The sequence below is a fragment of the Pseudophryne corroboree genome, chromosome 1, assembly GCF_028390025.1.
Source record: "Pseudophryne corroboree isolate aPseCor3 chromosome 1, aPseCor3.hap2, whole genome shotgun sequence".
Classification (NCBI taxonomy): Eukaryota; Metazoa; Chordata; class Amphibia; order Anura; family Myobatrachidae; genus Pseudophryne; species Pseudophryne corroboree.
This window is the reverse complement of record NC_086444.1, coordinates 564,680,042-564,695,458: the sequence shown is the minus strand read 5'-3', so window position 1 is coordinate 564,695,458 and position 15,417 is coordinate 564,680,042. Positions and strand designations below refer to the sequence as shown.

The 15,417-nt window shown below is 46.1% G+C and overlaps 1 protein-coding gene across 1 annotated transcript; it reads right to left on the bottom strand.

Moving 5' to 3' along the window:
* Positions 1–1,546: 1,546 nt before the first annotated feature.
* RPS6 (ribosomal protein S6) lies at positions 1,547–14,785 on the bottom strand. The gene is made up of 6 exons (XM_063914172.1): positions 14,680–14,785; positions 14,005–14,136; positions 13,218–13,428; positions 3,922–4,068; positions 2,575–2,732; positions 1,547–1,684 (listed from the first exon to the last, which is right to left on the bottom strand). Exons 1-6 carry the CDS (start codon positions 14,683–14,685, stop codon positions 1,589–1,591), a joined length of 750 nt encoding a protein of 249 aa, XP_063770242.1. The 5' UTR covers positions 14,686–14,785; the 3' UTR covers positions 1,547–1,588.
* Positions 14,786–15,417: the final 632 nt, after the last annotated feature.

Genomic DNA, 15,417 nt, shown 5'->3' with positions numbered 1-15,417 from the left:
AGCAGCTTATATTGTCAGGGGGAGAAGGGTATAGAGAGGAGACTGCAGAGAGGAGACTGGAGGGGAGACTGCCACCTCATGCAAAACCTCTTTAATGGCAATAATCATGTACCGTATACCCTTCGGCTGTAATTTGCATCTTCATAGTCAACACTAGAGTCAGTATCTGTGTCATCGATCTGGGATATGGTGTGCTTCTGAGACCCCAAAGGACCTGGCGCCCCAGGGACAGGCATGGACTGGCTACCTGACTGATCCCTAGCTTCTGCCTTGTCTAATCTTTTATGCAATAGATTGACATTTGCATTCAAGACATTTAGCATATCCACCCATTCCGGTGTCGGTGTTGCCGATGGCGACCTGACATTCAAGCACTCCCCCGCCACATTAAGCGAGCCTTCCTCGTCAAACATGTCGACACACGTGTACCGACACTTCACACACACACAGGGAATCCCTTTCCTGAAGCCAGTATCCCTGTCAAGGCCCTTTGGAGACACAGAGAGAGAGTATGCCAGCACACACCCCAGCGCAATAACCCTGGAGAACAACACAAAATGTTTTTCCCCAGCAGCGCTGTATAATATGTAAACCGCCAATTATGTGCCGCCCCCCCCCCCCCCCCCCTCTTAAGCACCCCTTCACCGTGTGTAAGCAGGGGAGAGACCGGGGAGCTTCCTCAGCAGTGCTGTGGAGAGAAAATGGCGCTGGTGAGTGCTGAGGGAGAAGCCCCGCCCCCTCGGTGGCAGTCTTCTGTCCCGCTCAAACTTAGTAAAATATGGCGGGGGCTCTTTTATATACATGTACAGAGCCCACCTGTACATGTATATAGTCTTTTTGCCATGCAGAGGTTTATATTGCTGCCCAGGGAGCGCCCCCCCCTGCGCCCTTACAGTGACCGGAGTGTGTGAGGTGTATGGGAGCAATGACGCACAGCTGCAGTGCTGTGCGTTACCTCAGTGAAGCTGAAGGCTTCTGCCGCCTGACGACTTCTGTCTTCTGTACTTCTAGCTCTGTGAGGAGAACGGAGGCGCAGCTCCGGTGGTGGACGCCCAGTAAGAACCTGCGTTCACCCCCTCTGGAGCTAATGGTGTCCAGTAGCCGAGGCAGCAGAGCCTATCTTTGACAAGGTCTGCTCCTCTCTCCTCAGTCCCTCGATGCAGGGAGCCTGTTGCCAGCAGTGCTCCCTGTGAAAAAGTAGTAAAAGGTAGGGAAAAAAATAAAAAAATCCAAAACAAAAATGCTTCTAGGCAGAGAACTCTGGAGAGCTCTCTGCAGTGCACCCATCTTGCTCTGGACACAGTGTAAAACTGAGGTCTGGAGGAGGGGCATAGAGGGAGGAGCCAGTGCACACCCAGAGTCCAAAGCTTTCTTAAAGTGCCCTATCTCCTGCGGAGCCCGTCTATTCCCCATGGTCCTTACGGAGTCCCAGCATCCTCAAGGACGTTGGAGAAAAAAAATTAAATAAACCACACATTTGCAGTGAAAAAGAATCTGTCCCTAAGGGGCTAATTTCAACAGAAATATCCTTTCAAAGAAATACACGTTGTTAGTTTACAAGAAATTGTGTTTATTTAAATCTGAGGCTTTACTTCTGGCTGGATTCAGATTTGGATGTGGAGGCTCTCAGGGAGGAAAGCCTACGCCTCTTTGCGATCTGCTCCTGGCGCTTCTCCTTGGCTTCCTGAGCAAAAGGAAAATAAAGATATTTAAATAATATGTGGGCCTGTCACTTGCAGTATTACACTTAATCAGGGGATCTCAACTCCAGTCCACAAGTACCACTAACAATACATGCTTTGCAGATTTCTTTAATTATGCACAGGTGAGGTAATCTATGTTGCTGGGTCAGTAATTCTCCACCAACTTCCACAGACAGATATCCTCACATGAGCCGTTGGGAAAATTTAAGGGTTTAGAGAAAGAACTAAATCAGGCCTGGCCAACCTGTGGCTCTCCAGATGTTGTGAAACTACACATCCCAGCATGCCTTGCCACAGTTTTAGCATTCCTTAATAGCAAAACTGTGGCAAAGCATGACGGGACTTGTAGTTTTACAACAGCTGGAGAGCCACAGGTTGGCCAGGCCTGCACTAAATAATATACTAAGCACAATGTGAACTGTCACTCATTTTAAAATGTGATGAGCAACTATTTAGACTAACACATTCAACAGGTTCCATGTATCAAAGCGATGAGTCTAAAAATGTATGAGACTAAAGAGTTTGCCAGTAACTTTAAGACCAAAATGTATTGGGATTAAGCACACTGGTACTCCGTAAATAAACCCCCAAATAATTGGTTACTGCTGAATTAAGCTGAACATTATCTACACTGATCACAGGATGCATATTTGGGCCAGATGAGGAAATTTATACAAATAGATTAAAAAGTATTTGCCATAAACGGGGGTTTTTTTTTTTGGCACCATGAGTAATCTCCTCTAGAATTGGGAAATAAGAAGGGATACTACATTAATCACTGCAGACCGTAGCAGTAGGGTCACAGTACTACCTGCACACACACAAGTTGTATGTGTTAACACCAAAAGTGGTGCTAATGAAATAAATGTACCTTTGTTCTCTTAGCCAAGAGCTTGGCATACTCTGATGCTTCCTCCTTGTTCTTCTGAGTGCGCTGCTTCTTCAGAGCAATACGTCTGCGCTTGTGCTGAAGAACTCTAGGGGTCACGAGACGCTGGATCTTGGGGGCTTTAGTCCTAGCCTTCTTCCCTATTCACAATGAACAGTTTACTACTTATGAAATGTCATCCAGTTACCATATTCATAAGCTGCATTACCAAGTAAATTTTACATTCGTTGTTTGATAGTTTCAGCAAGTCTCACAGAATGCATGGAATCAATATTAAGCTCCCAAATATAGCCAGATTCATACAAGATATCTAATGTGCAAGGCAGACAGAAAGCTCATACTAACGGCACTCAGTGCTGGACAAGAGACTATGGCTGGGTGCAAACTTGCTGATGTCACATCGTGCAAGATCCTCAGCGAAAACATATCGTTCATACACTGAATGATACAGTTTGCTTCTAGTGTGTGACGGCACGCGCCCACATCCTGGTGCTTGCGAGCTTATACAATATCTTTAGATTTCAAGGTGAAAACTAAAGATATTGTACATAGTTAACGACCCGTTGGAGCGCGCATCATTCACGATACAGGGGTCTATTCAATGCCTGTCAGATCCTCTCCGACGGAGAGGATCAGACTGTTCAGTATTCACTTTTGCATCATTTCCAACAGGTTTTGCACATTTTCAACAATGCTGATCTGGCTTTTTGAAGTTGAATCAGCATTGTCGAAGACGGGCCAAAAACCTGTCGGAAATGGCAGCAAGTTCGACAAAATACGCGGCTAATCCACGTGTCTTCCGACAAGTCGGAAAAACGGCACTAAAATTGAATAGGTTGAATACAGGCTCGACCTAAAAGTCAAAAAGTGCAGTTTTCCGAATTGAATAGACCCCATAGTGAATACACACTGGACGTTTTGAACGATATATATCGTCTGAACCGCCGGATCGGATGATATATCGGATGCTTATTGCCAAGTGTGTTATAAACCAGTGAACAGACCTCACAACACTATTGCCAAGTGTGTTATAAACCAGTGAACAGACCTCACAACACTACCTGCGCTGTTTCCAGATGCTTCGTATAACATGCACTAGACTAGGTGTAGCTACTTATGTAAAGCAGTAGTAAATAATGCACCTGTGGTCCTACAGAAGTAGTTACTACATTCAACACATGACTGCATTGGCAACATCAGCCAAGGAAATTAATGATCAGTCTATCCGTAGGAAATCTAGCTAAAGTACCAGGCTAGATAAATGCTACTCCAGGAAAGTTAGGACAACACATACAAATCAATTACCCATCACATATAGGTCACACTTACCTTCCTTAGAGAGAGGCTTCCTAACCACATACTGGCGTACATCATCTTCTTTGGACAGATTGAAGAGCTTGCGGATCCTGCTGGCCCTCTTTGGACCCAAGCGGCGGGGAACAGTGTTGTCTGTAAGGCCAGGAATGTCCTTCTCACCTAAAACAGTCACATTGCAATTAATAAACAAAAAGATCTACTGTATGCAGTAATTTGCTCTTTGAAAGCAGACATTAGTAAATAGTGTGGAGATGCAGGAAGCTTGTAAATGTATTCTAAATTACATATAGGTAATAAGTTACTGTATATCTATATAGCTCTCTGCTCCAGCAAGACTCAGTCGCTTTACAGACATTAAAAACCTAGTATAGAGAAGTCAGTATTACAACAAGTAGAAAAGGACACAAATTAAAACACACACCTAGAGAGCACAACAAGCATAATACAGGGTTGGTGCAGTCATCATAATTCCACAGGTTATATATTCCACCCATGAAAGGTACCAGGTGAGGCAGCCATGTTGGTCGCACTATGTAGAATAACTAACCCTGGGTGGAACAGGTCACCCTAGATTAGATGACACAAAATGGGTAGAAGTAGGGTCCCAATAGTCAGTCAGCTCATGTATTTTTCATCCCATCCACAGGTGTACCAGTGAGGCAGTCATGTTGGGCGCACTACAAACTACCAATCGCACATTCACTGGAAGATGGACAGACTGCAGAAAGAGGATCACTATGAGGCCATACAGACTATGGACACAGTGTATGAGAATCTACCAACAAGTAAATATTAACTGAACATTGATAACCATACCAAATTAAATAGAAAAAGGAACATTAAAAAAAAAAAAAAAAACAACCACACACACACACACGGTGTACACCCTAGGTACAGGGCACTAACCAGTGAGGACAAAATGTATATATGCCCTTCTCACTGATCAGCACCCTGTACCTAGAGCAGTGGTTCTCAAACTCGGTCCTCAGGACCCCACACAGTGCATGTTTTGCAGGTAACCAAGGAGGTGCACAGGTGTATTAATTACTCACCGACACATTTTAAAAGGTCCACAGGTGGATCTAATTATTTCACTTGTGATTCTGTGAGGAGACCTGCAAAACATGCACCGTGTGGGCCCCCGAGGAACGAGTTTGAGAACCTGTGACCTAGAGTGACCACTAGAATATCTCTGGGACAGGGACTACTGTACAATTTTATGTGATCTGTCTAATACACACAACATGTATCCTGTAATGCAATTACACTACAAGGCTATACAAGCTATAAAAATGTTTACCACTAACAAATAGAAAATATACATATACACTGAAGTATATACAAACGTATAACCCTGAAGAGTGGTTACTTTCTGAGCCAGTATACACACTCACAAGTATGCAAGCGGAAAATGAAGTACACAGTGAGGACCATGTTTTAGTCCTACCTATGTACCGATGACTCCTCATACATCTAGCCTCAATATGCCATGCAGTGCGAGATGCCTGGTGCGAATCAGCCATCAATTTCCCATGTAACTTTGCTAACATTGGGCATCTTTTTGCCTACAATAAGTCTTAGGGGGTAATTCAGACCTGATCGTAGCAGCAAATTTGTAAGCAGTTGGGCAAAACCATGTGCACTGCAGAGAATTAGATTTGGGTGGGTTATTTTGTTTCTGTGCAGGGTAAATACTGGCTGCTTTATTTTTACACTGCAATTTAGATTTCAGTTTGAACACACCCCAACCAAATCTAACTCTCTGCACATGTTATATCTGCCCCACCTGCAGGGCACATGGCTTTGCCCAACTGCTAACAAATTTGCTTCTACGATCAACTCTGAATTATCCCCTAGGACAGACGAGGAGACTGTAACCCCTTTCAGACATGACCTAGGAACTTGCCAGGTCTCGCAAGCCAGCAAATTCCCAGGTCTCAGCCCTAACCCTGGTAAGAAGAAAAAAAAAAAAAAAAAAAAAAGGGTCAGGGGAGCCCGGACTTGACGTGTGTACACATGGTGCGATATATCCTTTCGAATTTGACTATAGTGTCAAAATCGCAAGGAAAGTTAGAGGAAATCACAAGGCGTTAGGCAGCTTGTGATCCCGATGTGCACTCCCGAGGGGTCGGTATCACAAGGCTAGATAGATTGTGCAGGAAAGTCACTCTTGACTATATATAGTGTACTATCTAGTAGAAAGTATAGTCAAAATTGGCACTTTGGATAAAGTCAAAATTATCCAGTCAAATTGGTGCTTCTGGGCTCTAGGAGAGTTCAAGGGAAATTGCATAGCCAAAATCGGGCATAGCAAGATCTCACCGTGTATGCACCATTAGTCCTGTGTAGTTTGCATTCACGCATGTTCCTGCAATCCCAGGTTGATGCAAAAATCAGGGATTCAGATGCATGTATGAAAGGGATGTGCGAATTCATTTGATATATGGACACTTGTATATTGCGTGTGACTGAGTCTATATACAGAGTAGACCAGAACTTTTATTGGGGGAGAAAAAATAAGAATTTACTTACCTATAATTCTATTTCTCGGAGTCCGTAGTGGATGCTGGGGTTCCTGAAAGGACCATGGGGAATAGCGGCTCCGCAGGAGACAGGGCACAAAAAGTAAAGCTTTACGATCAGGTGGTGTGTACTGGCTCCTCCCCCTATGACCCTCCTCCAAGCCTCAGTTAGGTACTGTGCCCGGACGAGCGTACACAATAAGGAAGGATTTTGAATCCCGGGTAAGACTCATACCAGCCACACCAATCACACTGTACAACCTGTGATCTGAACCCAGTTAACAGTATGATAACAGCGGAGCCTCTGAAAAGATGGCTCACAACAATAATAACCCGATTTTTGTAACTATGTACAAGTATTGCAGACAATCCGCACTTGGGATGGGCGCCCAGCATCCACTACGGACTCCGAGAAATAGAATTATCGGTAAGTAAATTCTTATTTTCTCTATCGTCCTAGTGGATGCTGGGGTTCCTGAAAGGACCATGGGGATAATACCAAAGCTCCCAAACGGGCGGGAGAGTGCGGATGACTCTGCAGCACCGAATGAGAAAACTCCAGGTCCTCCTTAGCCAGGGTATCAAATTTGTAGGATTTTACAAACGTGTTTGCCCCTGACTAAATAACCGCTCGGCAAAGTTGTAAAGCCGAGACCCCTCGGGCAGCCGCCCAAGATGAGCCCACCTTCCTTGTGGAATGGGCATTTACATATTTTGGCTGTGGCAGGCCTGCCACAGAATGTGCAAGCTGAATTGTATTACACATCCAACTAGCAATAGTCTGCTTAGAAGCAAGAGCACCCAGTTTGTTGGGTGCATACAGGATAACAGCAAGTCAGTTTTCCTGACTCCAGCCGTCCTGGAACATATTTTCAGGGCCCTGACAACATCTAGCAACTTGGAGTCCTCCAAGTCCCTAGTAGGTGCAAGGCACCACAATAAGCTGGTTCAGGTGAAACACTGACACCACCTTAGGGAGAGAACTGGGGACGAGTCCGCAGCTCTGCCCTGTCCGAATGGACAAACAGATATGGGCTTTTTTGAGAAAAAACCACCAATTTGACACTCGCCTGGTCCAGGCCAGGGCCAAGAGCATGGTCACTTTTCATGTGAGATGCTTCAAATCCACAGATTTGACTGGTTTTAAACCAATGTGATTTGAGGAATCCCAGAACTACGTTGAGATCCCACAGTGCCACTGGAGGCACAAAAAGGGGGTTGTATATGCAATACTCCCTTGACAAACTTCTGGACTTCAGGAACTGAAGCCAATTCTTTCTGGAAGAAAATCGACAGGGCCGAAATTTGAACCTTAATGGACCCCAATTTGAGGCCCATAGACACTCCTGTTTGCAGGAAATGCAGGAAACGACCGAGTTGAAATTTCTTTGTGGGGCCTTCCTGGCCTCACACCACGCAACATATTTTCGCCACATGTGGTGATAATGTTGTGCGGTCACCTCCTTTCTGGCTTTGACCAGGGTAGGAATGACCTCTTCCGGAATGCCTTTTTCCCTTCGGATCCGGCGTTCCACCGCCATGCCGACAAACGCAGCTGCGGTAAGTCTTGGAACAGACATGGTACTTGCTGAAGCAAGTCCCTTCTTAGCGGCAGAGGCCATAAGACCTCTGTAAGCATCTCTTGAAGTTCCGGGTACCAAGTCCTTCTTGGCCAATCCGGAGCCATGAGTATAGTTCTTACTCCTCTACGTCTTATAATTCTCAGCACCTTAGGTATGAGAAGCAGAGGAGGGAACACATACACCGACTGGTACACCCACGGTGTTACCAGAACGTCCACAGCTATTGCCTGAGGGTCTCTTGACCTGGCGCAATACCTGTCCCGTTTTTTGTTCAGACGGGACGCCATCATGTCCACCTTTGGTATTTCCCAACGGTTTACAATCATGTGGAAAAAACTTCCCGATGAAGTTTCCACTCTCCCGGGTGGAGGTCGTGCCTGCTGAGGAAGTCTGCTTCCCAGTTTCCATTCCCGGGATGAAACACTGCTGATAGTGCTATCACATGATTTTCCGCCCAGCGAAAAGTCCTTGCAGTTTTTGCCATTGCCCTCCTGCTTCTTGTGTCGCCCTGTCTGTTTACGTGGGCGACTGCCGTGATGTTTTTCCCACTGGATCAATACCGGCTGACCTTGAAGCAGAGGTCTTGCTAAGCTTAGAGCATTATAAATTTACCCTTAGCTCCAGTATATTTATGTGGAGAAAAGTCTCCAGACTTGATCACACTCCCTGGAAATTTTTTCCTTGTGTGACTGCTCCCCAGCCTCTCGGGCTGGGCTCCGTGGTCACCAGCATCCAATCCTGAATGCCGAATCTGCGGCCCTCTAGAAGATGAGCACTCTATAACCACCACAGGAGAGACACCCTTGTCCTTGGATATAGGGTTATCCGCTGATGCATCTGAAGATGCGATCCGGACCATTTGTCCAGCAGATCCCACTGAAAAGTTCTTGCGTGAAATCTGCCGAATGGAATTGCTTCGTAGGAAGCCACCATTTTTACCAGGACCCTTGTGCAATGATGCACTGTTTTTAGGAGGTTCCTGGCTAGCTCGGATAACTCCCTGGCTTTCTCTTCCGGGAGAAACACCTTTTTCTGGACTGTGTCCAGAATCATCCCTAGGCACAGCAGACGTGTCGTCGGGATCAGCTGCGATTTTGGAATATTTAGAATCCACCCGTGCTGTTGTAGCAGTATCCGAGATAGTGCTACTCCGACCTCCAACTGTTCCCTGGACTATGCCCTTATCAGGAGATCGTCCAAGTAAGGGATAATTAAGACGCCTTTTCTTCGAAGAAGAATCATCATTTCGGCCATTACCTTGGTAAAGACCCGGGGTGCCGTGGACAATCCAAACGGCAGCGTCTGAAACTGATAGTGACAGTTCTGCACCACGAACCTGAGGTACCCTTAGTGAGAAGGGCAAATTTGGGACATAGAGGTAAGCATCCCTGATGTCCCGGGACACTATATAGTCCCCTTCTTCCTGGTTCGTTATCACTGCTCTGAGTGACTCCATCTTGATTTGAACCTTTGTAAGTGTTCAAAAATTTTTTTAGAATAAGTCTCACCTAGCCTTCTGGCTTCAGTACCACAATATAGTGTGGAATAATACCCCTTTTCTTGTAGTAGGAGGGGTAATTTAATTATCACCTGCTGGGAATACAGCTTGTGAATTTTTTCCCATACTGCCTCCTTGTCGGAGGGAGACCTTGGTAAAGCAGACTTCAGGAGCCTGCGAAGGGGAAACGTCTCGACATTCCAATCTGTACCCCTGGGATACTACTTGTAGGATCCAGGGGTCCTGTACAGTCTCAGCGCCATGCTGAGAACTTGTCAGAAGCGGTGGAACGCTTCTGTTCCTGGGAATGGGCTGCCTGCTGCAGTCTTCTTCCCTTTCCTCTATCCCTGGGCAGATATGATCTTATAGGGACGAAAGGACTGAGGCTGAAAAGACGGTGTCTTTTTCTGCAGAGATGTGACTTAGGGTAAAAACGGTGGATTTTCCAGCAGTTGCCGTGGCCACCAGGTCCGATGGACCGACCCCAAATAACTCCTCTTCCTTTATACGGCAATACACCTTTGTGCCGTTTGGAATCTGCATCACCTGACCACAACATCTTCTGGCAGATATGGACATCGCATTTACTCTTGATGCCAGAGTGCAAATATCCCTCTGTGCATCTCGCATATATAGAAATGCATCCTTTAAATGCTCTATAGTCAATACTGTCCCTGTCAAGGGTATCAATATTTTTAGTCAGGGAATCCGACCAAGCCACCCCAGCTCTGCACATCCAGGCTGAGGCGATCGCTGGTCGCAGTATAACACCAGTATGTGTGTATATACTTTTTATGATATTTTCCAGCCTCCTGTCAGCTGGTCCTTGAGGACGGCCCTATCTATAGACGGTACCGCCACTTGTTTTGATAAGCGTGTGAGCGCCTTATCCACCCTAAGGGGTGTTTCCCAACGCGCCCTAACTTCTGGCGGGAAAGGGTATACCGCCCATAATTTTCTATCGGGGGGAACCCAGGCATCATCACACACTTTATTTAATTTATCTGATTCAGGAAAAACTACGGTAGTTTTTTCACATCCCACATAATACCCTCTTTTGTGGTACTTGTAGTATCAGAAATATGTAACACCTCCTTCATTGCCTTTAACGTGTGGCCCTAATAAGGAATACGTTTGTTTATTCACCGTCGACACTGGATTCAGTGTCCCTGTCTGTGTCTGTGTCGACCGACTAAAGTAAACGGGCGTTTTAAAACCCCTGACGGTGTTTTTGAGACGTCTGGACCGGTACTAATTGTTTGTCGGCCGTCTCATGTCGTCAACCGACCTTGCAGCGTGTTGACATTATCACGTAATTCCCTAAATAAGCCATCCATTCTGGTGTCGACTCCCTAGAGAGTGACATCACCATTACAGGCAATTGCTCCGCCTCCTCACCAACATCGTCCTCATACATGTCGACACACACGTACCGACACAGCACACACACAGGGAATGCTCTGATAGAGGACAGGACCCACTAGCCCTTTGGAGAGACAGAGGGAGAGTTTGCCAGCACACACCAAAAACGCTATAATTATATAGGGACAACCTTATATAAGTGTTTTCCCTTATAGCATCTTTTTTATATATTTCTAACGCCAAATTAGTGCCCCCCCTCTCTGTTTTAACCCTGTTTCTGTAGTGCAGTGCAGGGGAGAGCCTGGGAGCCTTCCCTCCAGCCTTTCTGTGAGGGAAAATGGCGCTGTGTGCTGAGGAGATAGGCCCCGCCCCTTTTTCGGCGGCCTCGTCTCCCGCTCTTAACGGATTCTGGCAGGGGTTAAATATCTCCATATAGCCTCCGGAGGCTATATGTGAGGTATTTTTAGCCAAAATAGGTTTTCATTTGCCTCCCAGGGCGCCCCCCTCCCAGCGCCCTGCACCCTCAGTGACTGCCGTGTGAAGTGTGCTGAGAGGAAAATGGCGCACAGCTGCAGTGCTGTGCGCTACCTTTAGAAGACTGAGGAGTCTTCTGCCGCCGATTCTGGACCTCTTCTTACTTCAGCATCTGCAAGGGGGCCGGCGGCAAGGCTCCGGTGACCATCCAGGCTGTACCTGTGATCGTCCCTCTGGAGCTGATGTCCAGTAGCCAAGAAGCCAATCCATCCTGCACGCAGGTGAGTTCACTTCTTCTCCCCTAAGTCCCTCGTTGCAGTGATCCTGTTGCCAGCAGGACTCACTGTAAAATAAAAAACCTAAGCTAAACTTTTCTAAGCAGCTCTTTAGGAGAGCCACCTAGATTGCACCCTTCTCGGCCGGGCACAAAAATCTAACTGAGGCTTGGAGGAGGGTCATAGGGGGAGGAGCCAGTACACACCACCTGATCGTAAAGCTTTACTTTTTGTGCCCTGTCTCCTGCGGAGCCGCTATTCCCCATGGTCCTTTCAGGAACCCCAGCATCCACTAGGACGATAGAGAAAAAAAAAAACCTGTGACTGCTACATTGTAGCTCAGAGACTTAAGGTGGGTACACACTAGGCGATGTGCTCCGTGAGCGACATCACTTGTTGCGTGTCCCTCCCAGCCTGGGCCACACGACGGCAGGCTTACATACGACATGCAGCTTTGGACGACGAGTCCAAATTGAGCTGCATGTATGGCTGACACAGAGGGCCATTAACGAACCCTGGGGCAGCACATCGCCCGTCAGCCGCATACACACTGGGCGATCGATAGAAAGCTATTTAACTCAGGAGGTAGAAAATGACTGTCGCCAACTGTGTATGCACCTTTAGTTACACACAGATATACAAGTGTCATATTAATCCGCACAGTCTCCTCATGTCTCATAGTCGCATTGCGTTGCAACCAAGATGCATTTTCAGCAAAAAGATGCCCAAAGCTAGAAGATTCTCACACAACCTGGCATGCCAAGAGGGCTGTCTGGTGCAACTGCAGCAAAGATGTATGAGGACATATCTTTAAGTGTTGCCATTTATGAACGTTTAAGTCACTCAGATTTCTAAAATACATTTCATTGACATCAAAATATGCAACTTAAACTTTAGACAACTAAAAATGTACTATTTCAGACACAGTTCAGAGACAAGGCAGTTCCGCACAGCTGTCATACTGCTTGTTCCACAGAAGCCAAACAAACACTAGCACCAGAGTACCTAAACTACCATACCAAGAAAACACATGATGCCGGCTCCAGGTTATAAAGCAGATCAAAAACTTTCCCCATGTACCCAACAAAACCACTTCCTGAAAACATACCTTGCCGTTCAGGTTTTACAATAATCAGTACTGTATATGGATTTTACAAGTTGTAATTATGTAGCGCACACACCAGTTTGACACTTCTTAATGCATATCACTGAAAAATTACAGTGTTCGCTTTTTCATATGGATTTAAAAGTATCAATTGAGCTGTTATGTACACATGCATATAAACAAAGAGCTACACTGTGTTCTGTTATGATATACATGTTTATCCAAACATGTACTGGAAGTGTTTCTATCTGCATTTTTTTCAAAGCCTACCATCATCACCCACCATAGTCCATTAGTAACAGGTTCTACTCTCCAGAAAAACCTAGTGGCCTACTTATCAATTTGCTGAATATCCCCTAACGCGTCATGATAGCAGTCTTGTTTTATTACAAATCATACTTATGAAGTGCGTTTTATGTATAGCCACTATATCATGGAACAAAACCCATCCAGCCAAGTCTCATCGCTAGGGTAAGTAATGTAACTCACCTTTCCTGACAATAACCAAGTTCAACACACTTAAATTGGCATCAACAATGCAGCCACGCACAGATTTGCGCTTGCGTTCACCAGTCCTCCTGGGGCGGTAGCAGGAGTGGCCCTTGCTCAGCAGAAGGCGAACACGTCCATGCGTGAGTACTCCCTGTTTCATGGGGAACCCTTGTTTGTCGTTTCCACCGCTGATGCGTACAACATATCCCTACAAAAAAAAAAAAAAAAAGCAAATAAACAGATTTTATGACAAACTTTAGCACTGTTAACTGAAGAAAAAAAAAAAAAAGTTAACTGAAAATGGCTGACTGCCCATGTAGGCAAGGAGCAGTTTATACATTAGGGGGTGTATTCAATTACCAGCATTGGGAGCTAAAAACAATTGTTTTTCACAATTTTTCCTAATGTTTCTTAGATTTTTTGAGGGTGTATCCACTTACAGTTGGTCACCCGAAAAAAAAAATCCCTTTCACCCAGAAAAATGAAATCCCTTTCACCCAGTGAAATCTGTGTGTTTTCAAAGAAACCAGGGCTGTTTCCAGAGATTTTGCTTCGCCTGCCTGAGGCAGGTGAAACAAAATCCCCGATAAGCCGCAGCTCCTTCCGATTTATTGGGGCTAATTTAATAGCTTCCAGCAAGACAATTACACCCCTTAGTGCTTTAAGGAATTCCTTAACACCGATTTTATTGTTTGAGATTACACCTTATAAACAAATGAACAGCTTCTACACACAGAGCTGATTAATAGAACGATGCACATCACATTTCCTAATCATGCCTTACCTTCCATTCTTCACCCAAAGGGTCAGCAGCGACTTCTGTGGCCATACGCTTTTCGTAGAAAGTGCGCAGCTTGCGCTCATCGTCCACCTCAATGAGCTTCTGGCAGCCAGTGGCCGGGAAAGAGATGTTCAGCTGCAGGAACGACAAGACACCACTGTATCAAAATGGGCAGATCAACATGTCACAGCCTTTGGGCGATCATGTGCTACAACATGGCACTTGCACCCTGCTCTATAGTAGATACATACAGTTGTATGGCAGCACCACATGCAGTCATAGGAGACTAGAAATAGAACGAGGCAGACAGTGAGGCCCATACACAGCCTCTGCCAGTATCCCATTGGCGGCTACACCAACGCCAGTGTCCCCACTGACGTGTCCTCGGCAGCAGCCAGACCCGGGCACACACCGTGCGCACAGCGCCCGCACACCGGCGTCACCCTGCTCAGTGCACGGGCACCACACTGACACCCATCTCCAGGTACACACAGCCGGCAGCGGCCATGTTTCTCCCCGCTCCCAGTCCCCGATCCGCTGCAATCCGCCCGCTAGAAGCCCAATACAGGACAGAACCGCCGCCCGCTGCTCCCCCGGGAGTCCGCGCCGCACGGTCCAGGATATATGTCCCGGGTCGGGTGTACTGGGAGCCAATTTCACGCCGGTTCCCGGTCTCACCTTCATGGTCGCCAACCAGTCTGTCTCAGTACCCGCCGGAAAGAGGCCGAGTTTCCGACCAGCGACTTCACATAAGGAGGGCAGAGGGGCTCGCGTGACGTCATGTGCACAGAATAACACTACCAAGCGGCAGCGCCACCTGCTGGGGGGAGGTACGTATATTGCCTAAATAAGGCTAAAGGATACTTCTGTGATCCACATAATACAGTTTATTCAGGTGTGTTGATATGTGCTGCATTTATTTTGTGAACTTTAAAACATACTTTTAATGTACACAATGTAATGTTATATAAAGTTAGATACTGCGGATTTATTGCATATAGCTAAGGGTATTTGGCACCTGCTCTACGTTGCCAAAAACGTTAGAATAATGGGACTGAATCTGAGTAGGAAGCATAGCAAAAAAACCTAACAGGTAACTTTGCACCTGGAACAAACCATAGTGTGCTGCAAGGGTGCAAATACATTTATTTTTATGGATTTATTGTTTTGCGTGTTGGATAGATTTATTTTTACACTGCAATATAAATTAGAGTTTGGACACACCTCACTCAAATCTAAATCCCTCTGCATACTTTAAGGGGGTAACTCAGACCCAGTGTCGGACTGGGGTATGAAGGGCCCACCGGGCCCATGTTTAGAGGCTTATCTAACCATTGGCGAGAGCATAATATACAGTATAGTAAATACTGCTAGTGTGTGCATGATAATGTACCAGATTAACAACAGCAATGCACT